This window comes from Bos indicus, chromosome 2 (assembly GCF_029378745.1).
Source record: "Bos indicus isolate NIAB-ARS_2022 breed Sahiwal x Tharparkar chromosome 2, NIAB-ARS_B.indTharparkar_mat_pri_1.0, whole genome shotgun sequence".
NCBI classification, from domain to species: domain Eukaryota; kingdom Metazoa; phylum Chordata; class Mammalia; order Artiodactyla; family Bovidae; genus Bos; species Bos indicus.
This window is the reverse complement of record NC_091761.1, coordinates 38,979,745-38,995,102: the sequence shown is the minus strand read 5'-3', so window position 1 is coordinate 38,995,102 and position 15,358 is coordinate 38,979,745. Positions and strand designations below refer to the sequence as shown.

Below are 15,358 nucleotides of genomic sequence, written 5' to 3'. Positions count from 1 at the left end.
TATTCTGGTACTTCTAATGATAAACCCTTGGATGAGACACATTAGGGTCTTAATCAGCCCTGAGTTCTTCAATAAGGGGTTCTGTTCTTAGGGCCTTTATAGAGTTTTCTCTGGATTAGCTTAAGCTATTTATTACCTTTCCTAGAAAAATATATTTGCATCTTATTACCTTGAACACAAGCATAGTTGATAATATTTTACAGGTCTTATTGGCTCAAAAACTAATTTACCAAACCATTTGAGTACTTCTGAGCCTTCCAGTTTGCACAATTCTTTTCTCATTTTCAACCACTACTCTCCTGAAGGATGACACAGCTGTTGTTAGTACAACTGTGTTTTATCACCAGCATCAAATTTGCTCAGTTCTGCTTGATGATATTCAATCAACTGTCTTTCACAAGGGCGAAAACTACCATGCACCATGATCATAATATATCATTCAGGTCAGTTCAGTCGCTCAGTTGCGTCCGACTCTTTGCGACCCCATGAATCACAGCACGCCAGGCCTCCCTGTCCATCACCATCTCCCGGAGTTCACTCAGACTCACATCCATCGAGTCGGTGATGCCATCCAGCCATCTCATCCTCTGTCGTCCCCTTCTCCTCCTGCCCCCAATCCCTCCCAGCATCAGGGTCTTTTCCAATGAGTCAACTCATCGCATGAGGTGGTCAAAGTACTGGAGTTTCAGCTTTAGCATCAGTCCTTCCAAAGAACACCCAGGGCTGATCTCCTTCAGAATGGACTGGTTGGATCTCCTTGCAGTCCAAGGGACTCTCAAGAGTCTTCTCCAACACCACAGTTCAAAAGCATCAATTCTTCTGCGTTCAGTTTTCTTCACAGTCCAACTCTTGCATCCGTACATGACCACTGGAAAAACCATAGCCTTGACTAAACAGACCTTTGTTGGCAGAGTAATGTCTCTGCTTTTCAATATGCTATCTAGGTTGGTTATAACTTTTCTTCCAAGGAGTAAGCGTCTTTTAATTTCATGGCTGCAGTCACATTAGCTTTCAACTAATTTGGTAATACTTTCTTCAATATTAAAGCATCTTTCCTTTAGAATCACCTTCAAGATTGTAAAGGGGAAAATATACCAGTTATAGTGTAGGAATTCAATTTTCCCAGTCAATCTTGATTTTATGGATGGCTTAGAATGATTTTCAAGAGGCTGTCATGCAAGAGAAGGGAGTTGAGGTACACCAGATGGTACCGTTTTTGTTTTAATATCTTTATCTTTCACATTCAAACATAGAAAACAAATTCCATCTCAAAAGAAAGTCCACGATCTTCAATAAAAACAAGGAAATTACAAGAAATAAAGAGAAAGGAGATGGGACTAATTACCTTGAGTACCTACTATGTGCTAGGCATTGTTTGTGCCTCATCTCAGTCTGTGCACAACTCAATGAGGTGAGTCTCCTTCTCCTCATTATGCAGACGAAGATGATTGAGAGGGATTGTCTAAAGGCATCACACTAGAAAGAGTTAAAATCCAGATTCCATTCTATTAGGCTAAAAAAAAAATTAAAAAGTGAGCCTCTTTCACTAAATGATGCTTCTATGATTTTTTTTCCTCTTCTTCCTTTTCCTCTTCTTCCTTTTCCTCTACCTCTTCTCCTTTTTATTTTTCTTCTCCTTTTTTTTCTATTTCTTCTTTTATAAGTAGGGCAGGCAACTCAGGTGGGCTCAGTTAAAATCCTTTGGTACAGAGTCACATCTTTTTAGTGATGAGATGTGATTTTTGGTGATTTGATGTGACCTTTTGGCCAAATCTTTTTGGATGTTGAACCAACAGGAAATAGAGGCTTCACTCCTTACTGTTAAACAACTGAAGTGTAGGCTTAAGGATAATTATACTCACACACTTCACAGTGGTCTTATCTCCTGACTTCATGCAGAACTTATTCCTTTCCATTTCCTAGAAGAAGTATGAGAGAAGTGGACATAGAGAGATTGCTTCTCTGTGAATGATATTACCAACTCTTTGTTCCCTTAACCATTAATCAAAGCTGACAGATTGCTTAATTTGAATGCAGGTGGGAAGTGGAAAATCAGAGTCCAAAAACCAAGTCTTGTAACTTTCACTTCACTGTGTAGATTGTCACCAAAGTGCTTTTACAAAAACCTTTGCATGAGTGTATTCAACAATTGCTAGAAACCAAGATACCTTGACATGAGAAAAGGAACACTAACCACAGCTTATATATATATATATATATATATATATTTATTTATTTATTTATTTATTTTGGACAAATAGTCATTCCAAAAACAGCTTTGAACAAGTCATGTAAAAGAGTATCTCCAATCCTTTGGCCACCTGATGCAAAGAGTCAACTCATTGGAAAAGACCCTGAAGCAAGGAAAGATTGAAGGCAAAAGGAGAAGGGGATGACAGAGGATGAGATGGTTAGATAGCATCATCAACTCAATGGACATGAATCTGAGTAAACTTACGGAGATAGTGAAGGACAGGGGAGCCTGACATGCTGCAGTCCAAGGGGTCTTAAAGAATCGAACATGACTTAACAACTGAACAACATCAAAAATATTATCTAGTCCTGGTGAAGTTTAATGGATGGAATTTCAAGTGTTTCTGGTATTTGTGTCTAAAATAAAGGGGAAAAAATACCATCACACTAAGATTTAATGCCCCTGCTTTCAACCTAAAGAGTCAACCGGTAGCTATCACTATGATTGGGGTCTCTTTGAAAGTTTATGTGAGTCTTTGCTTTCCAAAAACACAAAATTCTTATTTTCCAACAAATAGAGCAACTTCTAATACACTAAGTTTCTAATGACGTTTGCCATTGAATAAGTAGTAACAAATAATTTCTTTGAAAACGAGGCTTTCCTATTTTGTTATTGATGGATGGATTTTTCCCAGTCAAGGATGTTGGTCCTAAATATCTATATAAAGTCTTTATATTAGATATTGAAACTAAAACATATATAAATGGCTTCACGAATACACAGAAGAAATATACAAAAAAGATCTTCACGACCCAGATAATCACGATGGTGTGATCACTCACCTAGAGCCAGACATCCTGGAATGTGAAGTCAAGTGGGCCTTAGGAAGCATCACTATGAACAAAGCTAGTGGAGGTGATGGAATTACAGTTGAGCTATTTCAAATCCTGAAAGATGATGCTGTGAAAGTGCTGCACTCAATATGCCAGCAAATTTGGAAAACTCAGCAGTGACCACAGGACTGGAAAATGTCAGTTTTCATTCCAATACCAAAGAAAGGCAATGTCAAAGAATGCTCGAACTACCACACAATTGCACTCATCTCACATGCTAGTGAAGTAACCCAAAACTTTCCAAGCCAGGCTTCAGCAATATGTGAACTGTGAACTTTCAGATGTTCAAGCTGGTTTTAGAAAAGGCAGAGGAACCAGAGATCAAATTGCCAACATCTGCTGGATCATTGAAAAAGCAAGAGTTCCAGAAAAACAACTACTTCTGCTTTATTGACTATACCAAAGCCTTTGACTGTGTGGATCACAATAAACTGTGGAAAATTCTGAAAGAGATGGGAATACCAGACCACCTGATCTGCCTCTTGAGAAACCTATACGCAGGTCAGGAAGCAACAGTTAGACCTGGACATGGAACAGACTGGTTCCAAATAGGAAAAGGAGTACATTAAGGCTGTACATTGTCACCCTGCTTATTTAACTTATATGCAGAGTACATCATGAGATTCGCTGGGCTGTAAGAAGCCCAAGCTGGAATCAAGACTGCCAGGAGAAATATCAATAACCTCAGATATGCAGATGACACCACCCTTATGGCAGAAAGTGAAGAGGAACTAAAAAGCTTCTTGATGAAAGTGAAAGAGGAGAGAGAAAAAGTTGGCTTAAAGCTCAACATTCAGAAAACTAAGATCATGGCATCTGGTCCCATCACTTCATGGGAAATAGATGGGGAAACAGTGTCAGACTTTATTTTTGGGGGGCTCCAAAATCACTGCAGATGGTGACTGCAGCCATGAAATTAAAAGACGCTTACTCCTTGGATGGAAAGTTATGAGCAACCTAGACAGCATATTAAAAAGCAGAGACATTACTTTGCTAACAAAGGTCCATCTAGTCATGTCTATGGTTTTTCCAGTGGTCATGTATGGATGTGTGATTTGGACTGTGAAGAAAGCTGAACACTGAAGAATTGATGCTTTTGAACTGTGGTGTTGGAGAAGACTCTTGAGAGTCCCTTGGACTGCAAGGAGATACAACCAGTCCATCCTAAAGGAGATCAGTCCTGGGTGTTCATTGGAAGGACTGATGCTGAAGCTGAAACTCCAATATTTTGGCCACCTCATGCAAATAGTTGATTCATTGGAAAAGATCCTGATGCTGGGAGGGATTGAGGGCAGGAGGAGAAGGGGACGACAGAGGATGAGATGGCTGGATGGCATCACTGACTCGATGGACATGAGTTTGGGTAACTCCAGGAGTTGGTGATGGACAGGGAAGCCTGGCATGCTGCAATTCATGGGGTCGCAGAGTCAGACATGACGGAGTGACTGAACTGAACTGAACTGATGCTTCTATATTTTATACTTTCAATTGACAGAAAGTAAAACCAAGAGTTTCTACAAATAAATAAAAATTTTGAAATGTTTGGGATATTTTTAAGTCTCTTTTAAGTACACAGCTTTGTCTGCATCTGGCCTTCTGTACAAAAAATTCTCATGTGGACTTTTACCCTGGCTATTATTTTCCAGATGTGAGGAGTAACCAAACTAAATTATCGGGATCCTTGTTATTCAGTTTAGGTTTATACATATGTCTTAATTCTTCTTCAAACAACTGCCTGAATGTTGCTCAGTTCAGTGGCTCATTCCTGTGTGACTCTTTGCAACCCCATGGACTACAGCATGCCAAACTTCTCTGCCCATCACCAACTCCCGGAGTTGCTCAAGCTCAAGTCCATTGATTCAGTGATGCCATCTAACCTTCTCAACCTCTGTTGTCCCCTTCTCCTCCTGCATTCAATATTTCCCAGCGTCAGGGTCTTTTCCTACAAGTCAGTTCATCATATCAGGAGGCCAGAGTATTAGAATTTCAGCATCAGTCCTTCCAATGAATATTCAGGACTGATTTCCTTTAGGATGGACAGGTTGGATCTCCTTGAATTCCAAGGGACTCTCAAGAGTCTTCTCCAATACCACAGTTCAAAAGCATCAATTCTTTGGTGCTCAGCTTTCTTTATAGTCCAACTCTCACATCCGTACATGACTACTGTATGGAATGTTCCTAGTTTTATACATATTAGCTATAAGAGGTGGGCATAAAAAAAAAAGAAGACAAAGGTTAAATTAGTGAATTTTGTTATTGATTACCTAAGTTTCTAAGTAAATGTTCAATTACCTTTCAAATTCATATCTAAAACTCTTTCAAATTGGTAATTAATTACAAAGCTCTTTGATTTTATAGTTTCGCATAAACTTGGGTGATTTCCACTACTCATTACTAGCCATGTGTTTATGTTGATTGCATGTTCTACTTACCTTGTGTTCTTCACACATTTTGGTATTCATATTTATTATGTTACTGTGTGATATTTTATAATATTAGCAAATGTTTGCTATACTTTTGACATTACTTTTTATAGCCCTCTTACTTTTATGGAGCAGTGAAAGTTTAGGCTTTAAAAGAAGTAGTGCCTTTCTCATATGGTCAGACATATTTCTTCTTTATGATATGCTGATGTTTCTTCTTTTTCTATAATTCTCTATTATTACTTATTTTAAATGTTTTCTTATCATTTTGAAAAACTTAAATGCCCATTCTCCATTTGAAAATGTTCCAAAAGTACTACACCATGTAAATACATAAAACGATTACTATAAAAACGTCAGCATAGTTTACAGCAATGTTTTACCTTAGAGACTACAAAGATATATATATATATGTTCCGAGTTTTTGGAATTAAGATGCATCTCAAACAATAGTTCAGTTCCTGTAAAAATAATAGAAATGTTTCATGAGCATTACATGTTTACCCATCAGAAATTCTTTTTGCAATTTCATATACAAGTATTTTAAGACCTTTTTGAAATAAATAATGCAAGTGAGTTAAAATAAGGTGTTCTCTTGATTTTTGAAAAAGCATTTACTGATGGTCTTAGTAGCTGCTGATGTGCGAGGGTTCTTCTAAATTTTAAAAGGCAACTAGAGAAAGTAAAATCTAGACACCAAAAAAAACAAGGATACAAACTTTTATTGAGAACAAGCAAACACAAAATTCTTTGTTTAAACTGTTAATAGGTAGATGATAGAGTCTGATGTACATGCTGTGTCTTTAAAGGTAGCATTATATGAAGGGTAAGTTTTATATTGACTGAGAAATAGAGCTGTTATTACTTCCTGTTCACCCAGCATCTAAGGAAGATAAAAAGTCAGGCAAGAAATATCAGCATTTTCATAATAAATCGGTTCTCCCTGCTAACAGCTACCAGAGTCCTTTTTCCATCCCTGAACCTTGAATCCCAAAGGCAGTCAGCCTTCACATGGAGCTCCCAGTTTGTATTCTTAATGTGTCCCATATGCTTTTCAAATGTTGAAGACCCACCCACTACAGTTGGAACCAGACCTGTGTCTTTTCCTAAGTTAGAAAGAATCACAGAGCCACCTATCACTGTTTTGCACTTCTGGTTCCTTCATTCTGGGCGATACAGAACATGGCAGCACAGGGCAATGAGCACTGATGCCAAATGATAGTTTCAATGCTCTGCAACTATGCTGCCTCCTCTGTGAGCATTAAGCATTTACTCATTGAACATACCCTGCAATAGTCTTGTTGACGAAATCTTTCATAGTTGGTTAATCATCTGATAAGATATCACAAAGCTAAAAGGGCCAGGGTTACTATATTTTGGAGCCCAATCAGAGATAGTTGATTGGCCACATCAAATGATCACAGACCACACACCTCACTCAAGTTCCACTGGAAGTTGCCACCTCTGCTGAAATAATTCAAAATACAGGCTCTGTTGATTGTAGGTTAACAATGGGTCCTGTCCTATGATGGATAATACAATACTGTGCTTTGAAGTTAAGCAGAAAATTATAGGGGTCACCAGTAATCCAAAAAAGAAAATAGGTTGTCCAGGTAAAAAGATTTAAAGGCACTAAATTAACAGATGACTGTCCTAGTGCATCAATCTTCTACTTAAATTTATCAATAAAGACCTGATCTTCCTGACTTTATTCTGAAAACTTACATTGTCAAGAATAAAATGTATAGATTCTATAGACTAAGCATGACAGACTTTGATATGGTCAGGCTATAAAGTATCTGCTTGAAAAAAACAAAAGGAAAAATTCAAAATTGAGTCTCATAAACACTTAATAATAGTGTATGATACTATGGAAACATATTATATGGCAACAGAGAATTAAAGAAAGTGCCTTTAGAATGTGTGGGATTTGTTACACATAAAGAAGCAAAAATCTGAGAAGGGCTAACCCAGGGCTTTTCACAAAATGAAAATAAGTAAACAAAGGGTTGAATAGTACAATGAAGACTGTATTACAGTCAGACAATAAGGAATTGTCTTTTTATTCCCAGGGCCAAAAAAATGTCTTTATCTGTGGTGACAGAAAGTTGAGGGTAATATATATAGAAGCATGAAATGAAAAATTATGGATCTAAGAATATAAATATAGATTCTCCCTTTTCATAAATATTCAGTACATTATTTGACACATTGGTTTGAGTGAAGCTTCACGAGCACAGTTTTAAGCATCTTGATTTGGGCTGAGGTCCAGTAAATTATATATTCCCAACAACCATCAGAGCTTTCTCACTAAAAATACACACTCACACTCTACTTTGAAAATATTCTAAGATAATTATTTCCATTTTCATAGTAACTAGTACAGTTATGACTAGAGTTGTCTCAGGTTTCTAAGGAAAGAAAATTATTCTGAGATTCTGTTAATAAGAGAAAGTGTAGTAATAGAGAGGGGTATTTTCTTAAAATTGTGCTAAAGCTGTCATTTTCATGTTTAATGACTTTAACTGTGCTAGACAAGATTTTGTTTTCAGTTTCAGAAATAAACTATCTGATATAACTCTTTAGTCAATTGCCCACAAATCTTCCAACCCCTCCTTCTAGCAATCTCACAATGGGTTTAATTCATCTTGAGAGCATAAAGCCAACATTTAGTAAACAGAATTTTCCTGACTGACAATTGCTCAGCCCCTCTAGTGAGAAAATTTAGTGAATGGTAACACCTAGGAAGGCGACCTATACAGAATTTCACGCCATAGATGCCAAGCAAAACAACTTAAAATCTGAAGGCAATAAGAAAGGCAAAGTATTTTGCAAAGTTTATTGCCAGAGTCTATAAAATCACATTTTAAATAAAGAGCGATTTGATACCAGACTTTCTATTCCCCTCAAGGTACAGGAAGAAAGACACAAAAAGAACTACATTTCATTTCAAATAGTATCTTTCCTTTGATGACTACATTTCCCAGCATTGCTACTTTTAAAGCCAAACTTTTAAATGTTGGATTTCCCAGTGGTGCTCGCTGAGTAGTGCTTAGCACATAAGGCTATATTAGTGAAGCTTTAAAAAACAAATGTCCGAGAACGAGCCTAAAGCTTTTTGATTTGAGATTACAACACTGAATTTTTACTAGGGTTATTTCCACATTACTCTACAGTGAAACAGAGATTCAGCTTCCACTTCTTCAAAGGCAACAACTCAAATAAGGCAACAAAGATACACATCAGGAAAACCGAATTAGTTTTTGCTTTAGTGGGCATGAGAACGTCTCAATTCCAGTTAGTTTATCATAGACTCGAATTCATCGATTCTTTGCTTGGTGTTCCCCTTCCTGATTTTCCGGTAGGATATCGTATTGTATCTTGAATAAGCATTTCTGGAGAAATCACCCTTCTTCCCAAAGGTCGGCTGCTCATCAGGTGTGACAGGTTGGGAACTGGGGCTGCTCAGTGGGGAGTCCTCACTTGCATCACCTTCCTCTTTTAATTGAGTATCCTCTTCATTTTTTTTCTTAAATTCTATCACGCGAACTTCATCTTCATCATCTTTGCAATCATCATCATCATCATTATTAATTTCTTCATCCCAAACCTCTTGCTCCTCATCCTGCTTAGAATGTGACAGGTCAACCTGGCTCGATTTCTGAAATCCTAACCATTCAATTTCAGTTGCCTGAAGAGCTGTGTTCTCCAGCTCCTCATCTTCTCTCTCCTCTAGAGGTTGTTCAGAAATCCTTTCCTTTTGTCTGCTTATTTCTTGGTTGCTGCTGCTCAAAGGAATCTTCTCCCACTGATGCCCTGTAGCAAAATCAATTGGTAGTTGATATGTGTAGAGATTTCAAAATACCCACATATTCTCCTGATTATATTACTGTACAACCATTTTCCAGCATATATTTTATGAGATATTGTTCTGTGGGTTATTATTATGTTTTACACAATGGAACAGGCTACCCTATCAAATTATCTCAGAAAACACTGCATTAAACACAAATAAGCTTCCTCAGAATTTATCTGAACCTTTAAAATGCTAATGAATATTAGGATCCAGCAACCCAACCTCATTTTACTATGGAAATTTTTGTTATGGACGACTGTTGCAAGGTAGTCAAACCAGTCAGTCCTAAAGGAAATCAACCCTGTATATTCTTTGGAAGGACTGTTGCTAAAGCTGAAGCTCTAGTCCTTTGGCTACCTGATCCTAAGAACCAACTCATTGGAAAAGACCCCGGTGCTGGGAAAGATTGAAGGCAAAAGGAGAATGGAGTGGCAGAGGATGAGATGGTTAGATAGCATTATTGGCTCAGTGGACATGAATTCGAGCAAACTCGGGGAGATAATGGAGGACAGAGGAGCCTGGTGTGTCAGACACAACTTAGCAACTGAACAACAGCTAGCAACTGAACAACTGTATCTAGTGAGACTGGTATTCCATAAGACACACTTTTAAAAATCCTGTCTAGCTTATCATGACTGGGTATATGAACATGTTAAAAAAAAAAAAAAAAAAAACAACAACACAGGACCTATTTCCTAAACACACATGGATAGTCCTCAAAGAAAATTAGAAAAACATCTCCCAGTGAAAAAAGACTTCCTTCCAACAGTAAAAATAATGAAATAATGACTGCCAATGACTGGTCTCACTCAGAGTAGCAAATTCAGTATTTGCCACCATGCTTCTCAGAGTTGTCCTAAAATAGCAGGTGTAGAGAAGGAACAGGCAACCACAGATGGCCAAGAGACAGGTGCTGAGCTAATCAAGGCACCAAGTCCACCAAAGGACACACAGTGCAGTCTAGGATCTGCCACTGATTGCTAGCGAGTCAAGATTTAAAAATCTCATTGAGGTCATATCTAGCTAATGCTAGATTAGCCTACTATTTTAGACACGTCCTTAGTGGACAACTAATTAACTCAAGTGGTTTGGTACCATGTAGTGACTTTAAAAAGGCTCATTTAATTCACTGCAAATTTCACTTTTCAAACAGATCCTATCAGCATATCCTCAATAACATTTATTGAGCATGCAAAAACCAATTAATAAGGAGAGAGTAGAGACTGTTTTCAGAGCTTTCACCCCTAAAGGACTTTAGTGAGAAGCTTCAGCCTGCAGTGTGCCTGACTCAGGGTTGTGTTCACTACTCTCTTTCAACACCATTGTTGCTTATTTGCTAAGTCATGTCCGATTCCTTTACAACCCCATGGACTGTAGCCTGCCAGGCTCCTCTGTCCATGGGATTTCCCAGACAAAATACTAGAGTCTTTAAATAAAATGAGAGGCACTGTTTCTCTTTGCCTTTCTCCTCCACAGCTTCCTATTTTCACTGAAAGATGTTAACAAGTCCATTTCCATCAAAGATTTTTCATTCTCTTTTCATTTTATTTTCCCAACTATAATTGTAAAGTTACACAAACAGATAGAAGTGAAGATGGATCATCACTCCTCATTCCTTGTGCACAGCTCCTATAGGCCGCTGGTATCCAGTCAGTATTCTTTACATTATAAATACACATTATAATGTTTACTATAATCTTGTTTGGTTTTCTTTTTTTTCGCAAGAACCGAAGAAACTGATCTTTTGTCTCTTATTCATGACTCGGGCATAGAGTTGTCATGCATGAAATTACTTATGTCTTTAAAGTATAGTATTTTTCTCAGTATTTTTAACATTTTCCTATTTTTCAACCCAAGAGTATTCGCTCCAGAGACTTTTTAGCTGTTTGCCACTGTGAAAATAAAAGATACCAAAATGTGTCCTTCTAACCCTACAGCAGAAACATATGTTCCACCAAACACAAAAGGATTCATGCGGGGAAAAATTCACCCTGAGACTATCCACTTTTAAAAATCAAGACTGCTTTTATTCTTTATTTAAAGAAAATGAAAGATCTTAGAGAACTATTGTCTCCAGCTGACCTTATGGTCAAAAATTTGAAAGGGACTCTAGATAAAAGTTGAGATCTCTGTCTTTGAGAGTTTGCTTGCTCATTGGCAGCAGAAGGGTTAGGGCAAGAGATTATTTAGTTCATCTCATAGAGTTTAGGTCTTAATAAATGAACTGTGATAGTGTAAGAACTTGACAATGACTGCTGCTTATGACATTATTCCTTGAGGGACTATACAGTGGACCACTGTATGCAGTCAGCAGACAGTCTGAGAGGTGTCCAGACAAGGTGGACAAACTCAGGAAACTGCCAACAACCTTGGCATCTACTATTTTATATGATGTTCTAATATTTCAATCAATAATTCTTCAGTGTTTTGCTTGCTAAGGTCCTAAATAAACTAAGTCACTTAGGTCTACCAAGCTGGTTTCAATTTTGAGATAAGATGTTTATGCCTGCAAGAGATGATATGAATAATTAATTAATAGATTTTTATCTTGCACTTTATTTGGAAATTATTTGAATGTGTTTCCTTAGAAGTCTGAAACGCTTTGTGTCTCTTAGACTCTTGAGCTTATTTGTAAAATAATATAATCATTTAAAAATCCATGTTCTTTTTACTCAGGCATTTTCTGAAAGGACACAATTAGAATTAACTTCATCACTCGGAAGATTTCTTTGACAAGAATTAGGTAACAATTTTGTACTTATATCAGAGGCCTAGAATTTTCCTATAGATCAAATAAATTTATAAGATTATTTTAAACTGTATGCAATGATAAACTTTTAGGATAAATCCATTTTTGAAACATCTACAATTTGCAAGGTGGCTGACACAGACTTGAAGACACTAAATCAAAAGGAAAGGTTGATACTGTTGACTAACTTATTAAGACACAGATGTCATATCATCAAGTCAAAGTGTGCCAAGCAATTATACAGATCCATGCAGTTTCAGTCTTAAAGAGTCTATAATGCTTTCTAAGGTAGAACCCACAGATAAGTCCAGACTGCCTTATCTGCCTAAAACAGCATGACTTCAAAATGACTTCTGGATTCCTTTTTTAATACCACACTCACACAACATCCCATGCAAAAACTGTCCTCCATATCCAGTCAAACAATTTCTGTGTACAAAATGGAAGTTCTTCTTACCTTCTCTCAATGCCATTTCATCAACAGCTGCTTCTTGGAGAGAAAGATCTGTGAGAGCCTTATGAACAACATAGAGCTTCTCTTCTGGTTTTTCTGGAGGGAAAAACCCATAAGATAAATGTTTTAACATTTAAGTAGTTTAAGATAAATAAATTACCAATTTAGACTCTAATGAGGTAGATTTTTTTGTGTGGTCACTAAAATAACTATTTCACTCTTCCAACTCATTTCTTCACTGAGTTCTTTACTTGTAAACATAATGCTAATCTTTTCTTTAATGTCTATATAAGGTATAGTACCATGAATTCTGATACTTTCAGGTAGATTTAGAAAGAAAAATTGAATTTACGAATTCCCTTTAACCAAATAATAATGGAGCTGCCCATATAATGATAAATAACAGAAGCTATCATTTAACAAACAATAATTTTCACAATAACTCTACAAATATCAGTACTATTATCTACCTCTTCTAAGGAGACAACTAAGGCTTCAGGAAGCCAGGAAAGTTGTCCAGGATGACAGAACTCTCAAATAAATGAGCTTGGATTTGACCCAAGGCAGAGGTTTAGTCCTTATGCTCTGAAGCCCCAACAGGATAAGGGGCCACATTTGGGCAAGGACAAGAGTGGAAGGATGTGCCATTTACTCCTTCATAACAGCTTATCCAAAGCCTCCTGAGTGAGTTCACAAATCAAATCAAAGCAAATTAGAGAGAAGGAAAATGCTTTACCTTTCAGAATCTTCTCATCCATGGACGAGCTGAGCAGTATGTCCTCTTGCAATTTTTCACTTTTCTCCTGATTTCTTTCTGTGGGTACATCCAGTCTAGGTTCTACCCTGCAGTGTGGTGGGGTGCCATCCACGTCACTGGCTCCTTCTGTGATTTTAGTAATCTTCTGTTGACCGTTTTCAGGGGGTGTATCCCCATTACACTCCACCTGACTGAATGTCACTGGTACGTCTGTCATAATGTACAGTCGAGTCCCACTTGGAGAGAGCTTTGGGGAAGATCCTGGATCCTTGATAAGTTCTCTTGCCTTCAAATCCAACTCCTACTCTAAAAACACAAATTATTTACTTTAGTGCATAATAACAAGCTTCTTTTCCTAAAGGTATCCAGATAGAGAGTAGAACAAAAGTAATAGAACTTGTCAGATTTGCACCAATCCATGAGCAAGAATCCAGCCAATCACCACCTTGTTTGTTGCTCAGCAGTTCCACTTGCAGAATTAATGGCAGTCTTTTGATTTACATAAGCAAACAATCCGAGGCAATCAGGCTTTTGTGTTGGCATGTAGAGGGGGACTTTCAGCTTGTCAGTCCCCCTCTGGGAACAGAGATTTTTGTGCCTTTTCATAATGGTCCTTTGTCATTTTCCTTGTAACAGGAGCCACAATTGTTCCACAGCTTTAATCCAGAGAGAATGACCACCTTGAGGCATATTAGTTCTGTGTAACCAGCTTAACATTTCCAAACAGATTTTGCTCAAGTAAAACCTCAGCTATTTTGTAAAGGACAATGGCATCATTTCTTATTTATTAAAGAATAAAAACAGCTTATCAAAAACCTGTAAACAAGGCAACTTTATTGTACATCGCTCTGGCTGCAGATTCGATAGTATGCTTTCAGAACCCACAGAAATAGACCTAAGAAAAAACAAACACAAATTCTGCCATTTTGCTAATATCAAAAATTTTACATTTCAGAGTAATTTATTTGGTCTATAGCTTCTTATTTTAGTTTATTCACTTCTATAATAGCTCAATTCATCCTGTAAAACCCTAGAATAATTGCCTCCATGAAATTTTCCCTTTCCCCAATCAGAATTACTTTCAATATCCCCTACTGATGTTGTATGATGCTTATAAAATGATAAGATACCAACACTGTCTACCCTTGGGGGAAACAGGTGATTATATAAAACATCTGTAACCTACCACTCCTTCCTTCTTAAAGTAAGATATTAATTCTTTATTTGTATGTGGATTTCTTGTAGACAATCATCTGTTCTTATTTTTATTATTGTTTTAATTCCACCATGGTGCTTTCTCTTTTAATTTTTACTGGAGAGTAGTTGATTTACAATGTTGTGTTAGTTTCTGCTGTACTGCAAAGTGAACCAATAGAAGTATATCCACTCTTTTTTTAGATTCTTTCCCCATATAGGCCATTACAGGATGTTGAATAGAATTTCCGGTGCTATACAGTAGGTCCTTATTAGTTATCTATTTTATATGTGAAAAGCCAGTTGCTCAGTCTTGTCCAACTCTTTGCAACCTTAGGGACTATAACAGGCCAGTCTCCTCTGTCCATGGAGTTCTTCAGGCAAGAATACTGGAATGGGTTGCCGTGCCCTCCTCCAAGAGATCTTCCCAACCCAGGGATCGAACCTGGATCTCCTGCATTGCAGGCAGATTCTTTACCTTCTGAGCCAACAGGGTTGCCTATTTTATATATGGCAGTGTGTATATGTGAATCCCAATCTCCCAATTTTTCCCTTCCTGCTTTCCCTCCTGGTAACCATAAATTTGTTTTCTACGTCTGTAACTCTATTTCTGTTTCATAAATAAGTTCATTTGCACCATTTTTATGTTAATTCTTCTTTGTTGAATTTCATCTAGTGCAAAATAATTCCAGAGCCTTTGTTCATGCTGCTCCCTCAGCTTGGAATACCCTTCTCTTCCTCAAGGCCAAACCTCTAGCCTAATCGGCTGCTCTAAGTGCTCAACTCTCAGTTGAAATACTATTTCTTTAAAGTCACTTTTCCTGACCCACAGGATTAG

The 15,358-nt window shown here is 37.4% G+C and overlaps 1 protein-coding gene across 1 annotated transcript; it reads right to left on the bottom strand.

Annotated features, from left to right (window-relative positions):
* Nucleotides 1–8,335: 8,335 nt before the first annotated feature.
* ERMN (ermin) lies at nucleotides 8,336–13,800 on the bottom strand. Its single transcript, XM_019985166.2, has 3 exons — nucleotides 13,306–13,800; nucleotides 12,573–12,665; nucleotides 8,336–9,326 (listed from the first exon to the last, which is right to left on the bottom strand). The coding sequence occupies exons 1-3, from the start codon at nucleotides 13,541–13,543 to the stop codon at nucleotides 8,809–8,811; spliced, it is 849 nt and encodes a 282-aa protein (XP_019840725.2). The 5' UTR covers nucleotides 13,544–13,800; the 3' UTR covers nucleotides 8,336–8,808.
* Between the last annotated feature and the right edge of the window lie 1,558 nt (nucleotides 13,801–15,358).

Bases quoted from the DNA above. Each gene is read 5' to 3' on its own strand.
- ERMN (XM_019985166.2), bottom strand. From the start codon at position 13,543: ATGACAGACGTACCAGTGACATTCAGTCAGGTGGAGTGTAATGGGGAT. The intron at 12,666-13,305 runs GTAAAGCATTTT...TTTTCCCTCCAG, and splicing joins GGATGAGAAGATTCTGAAAG to AAAAACCAGAAGAGAAGCTC. The intron at 9,327-12,572 runs GTAAGAAGAACT...ATTTTGCTACAG, and splicing joins TGAAATGGCATTGAGAGAAG to GGCATCAGTGGGAGAAGATT.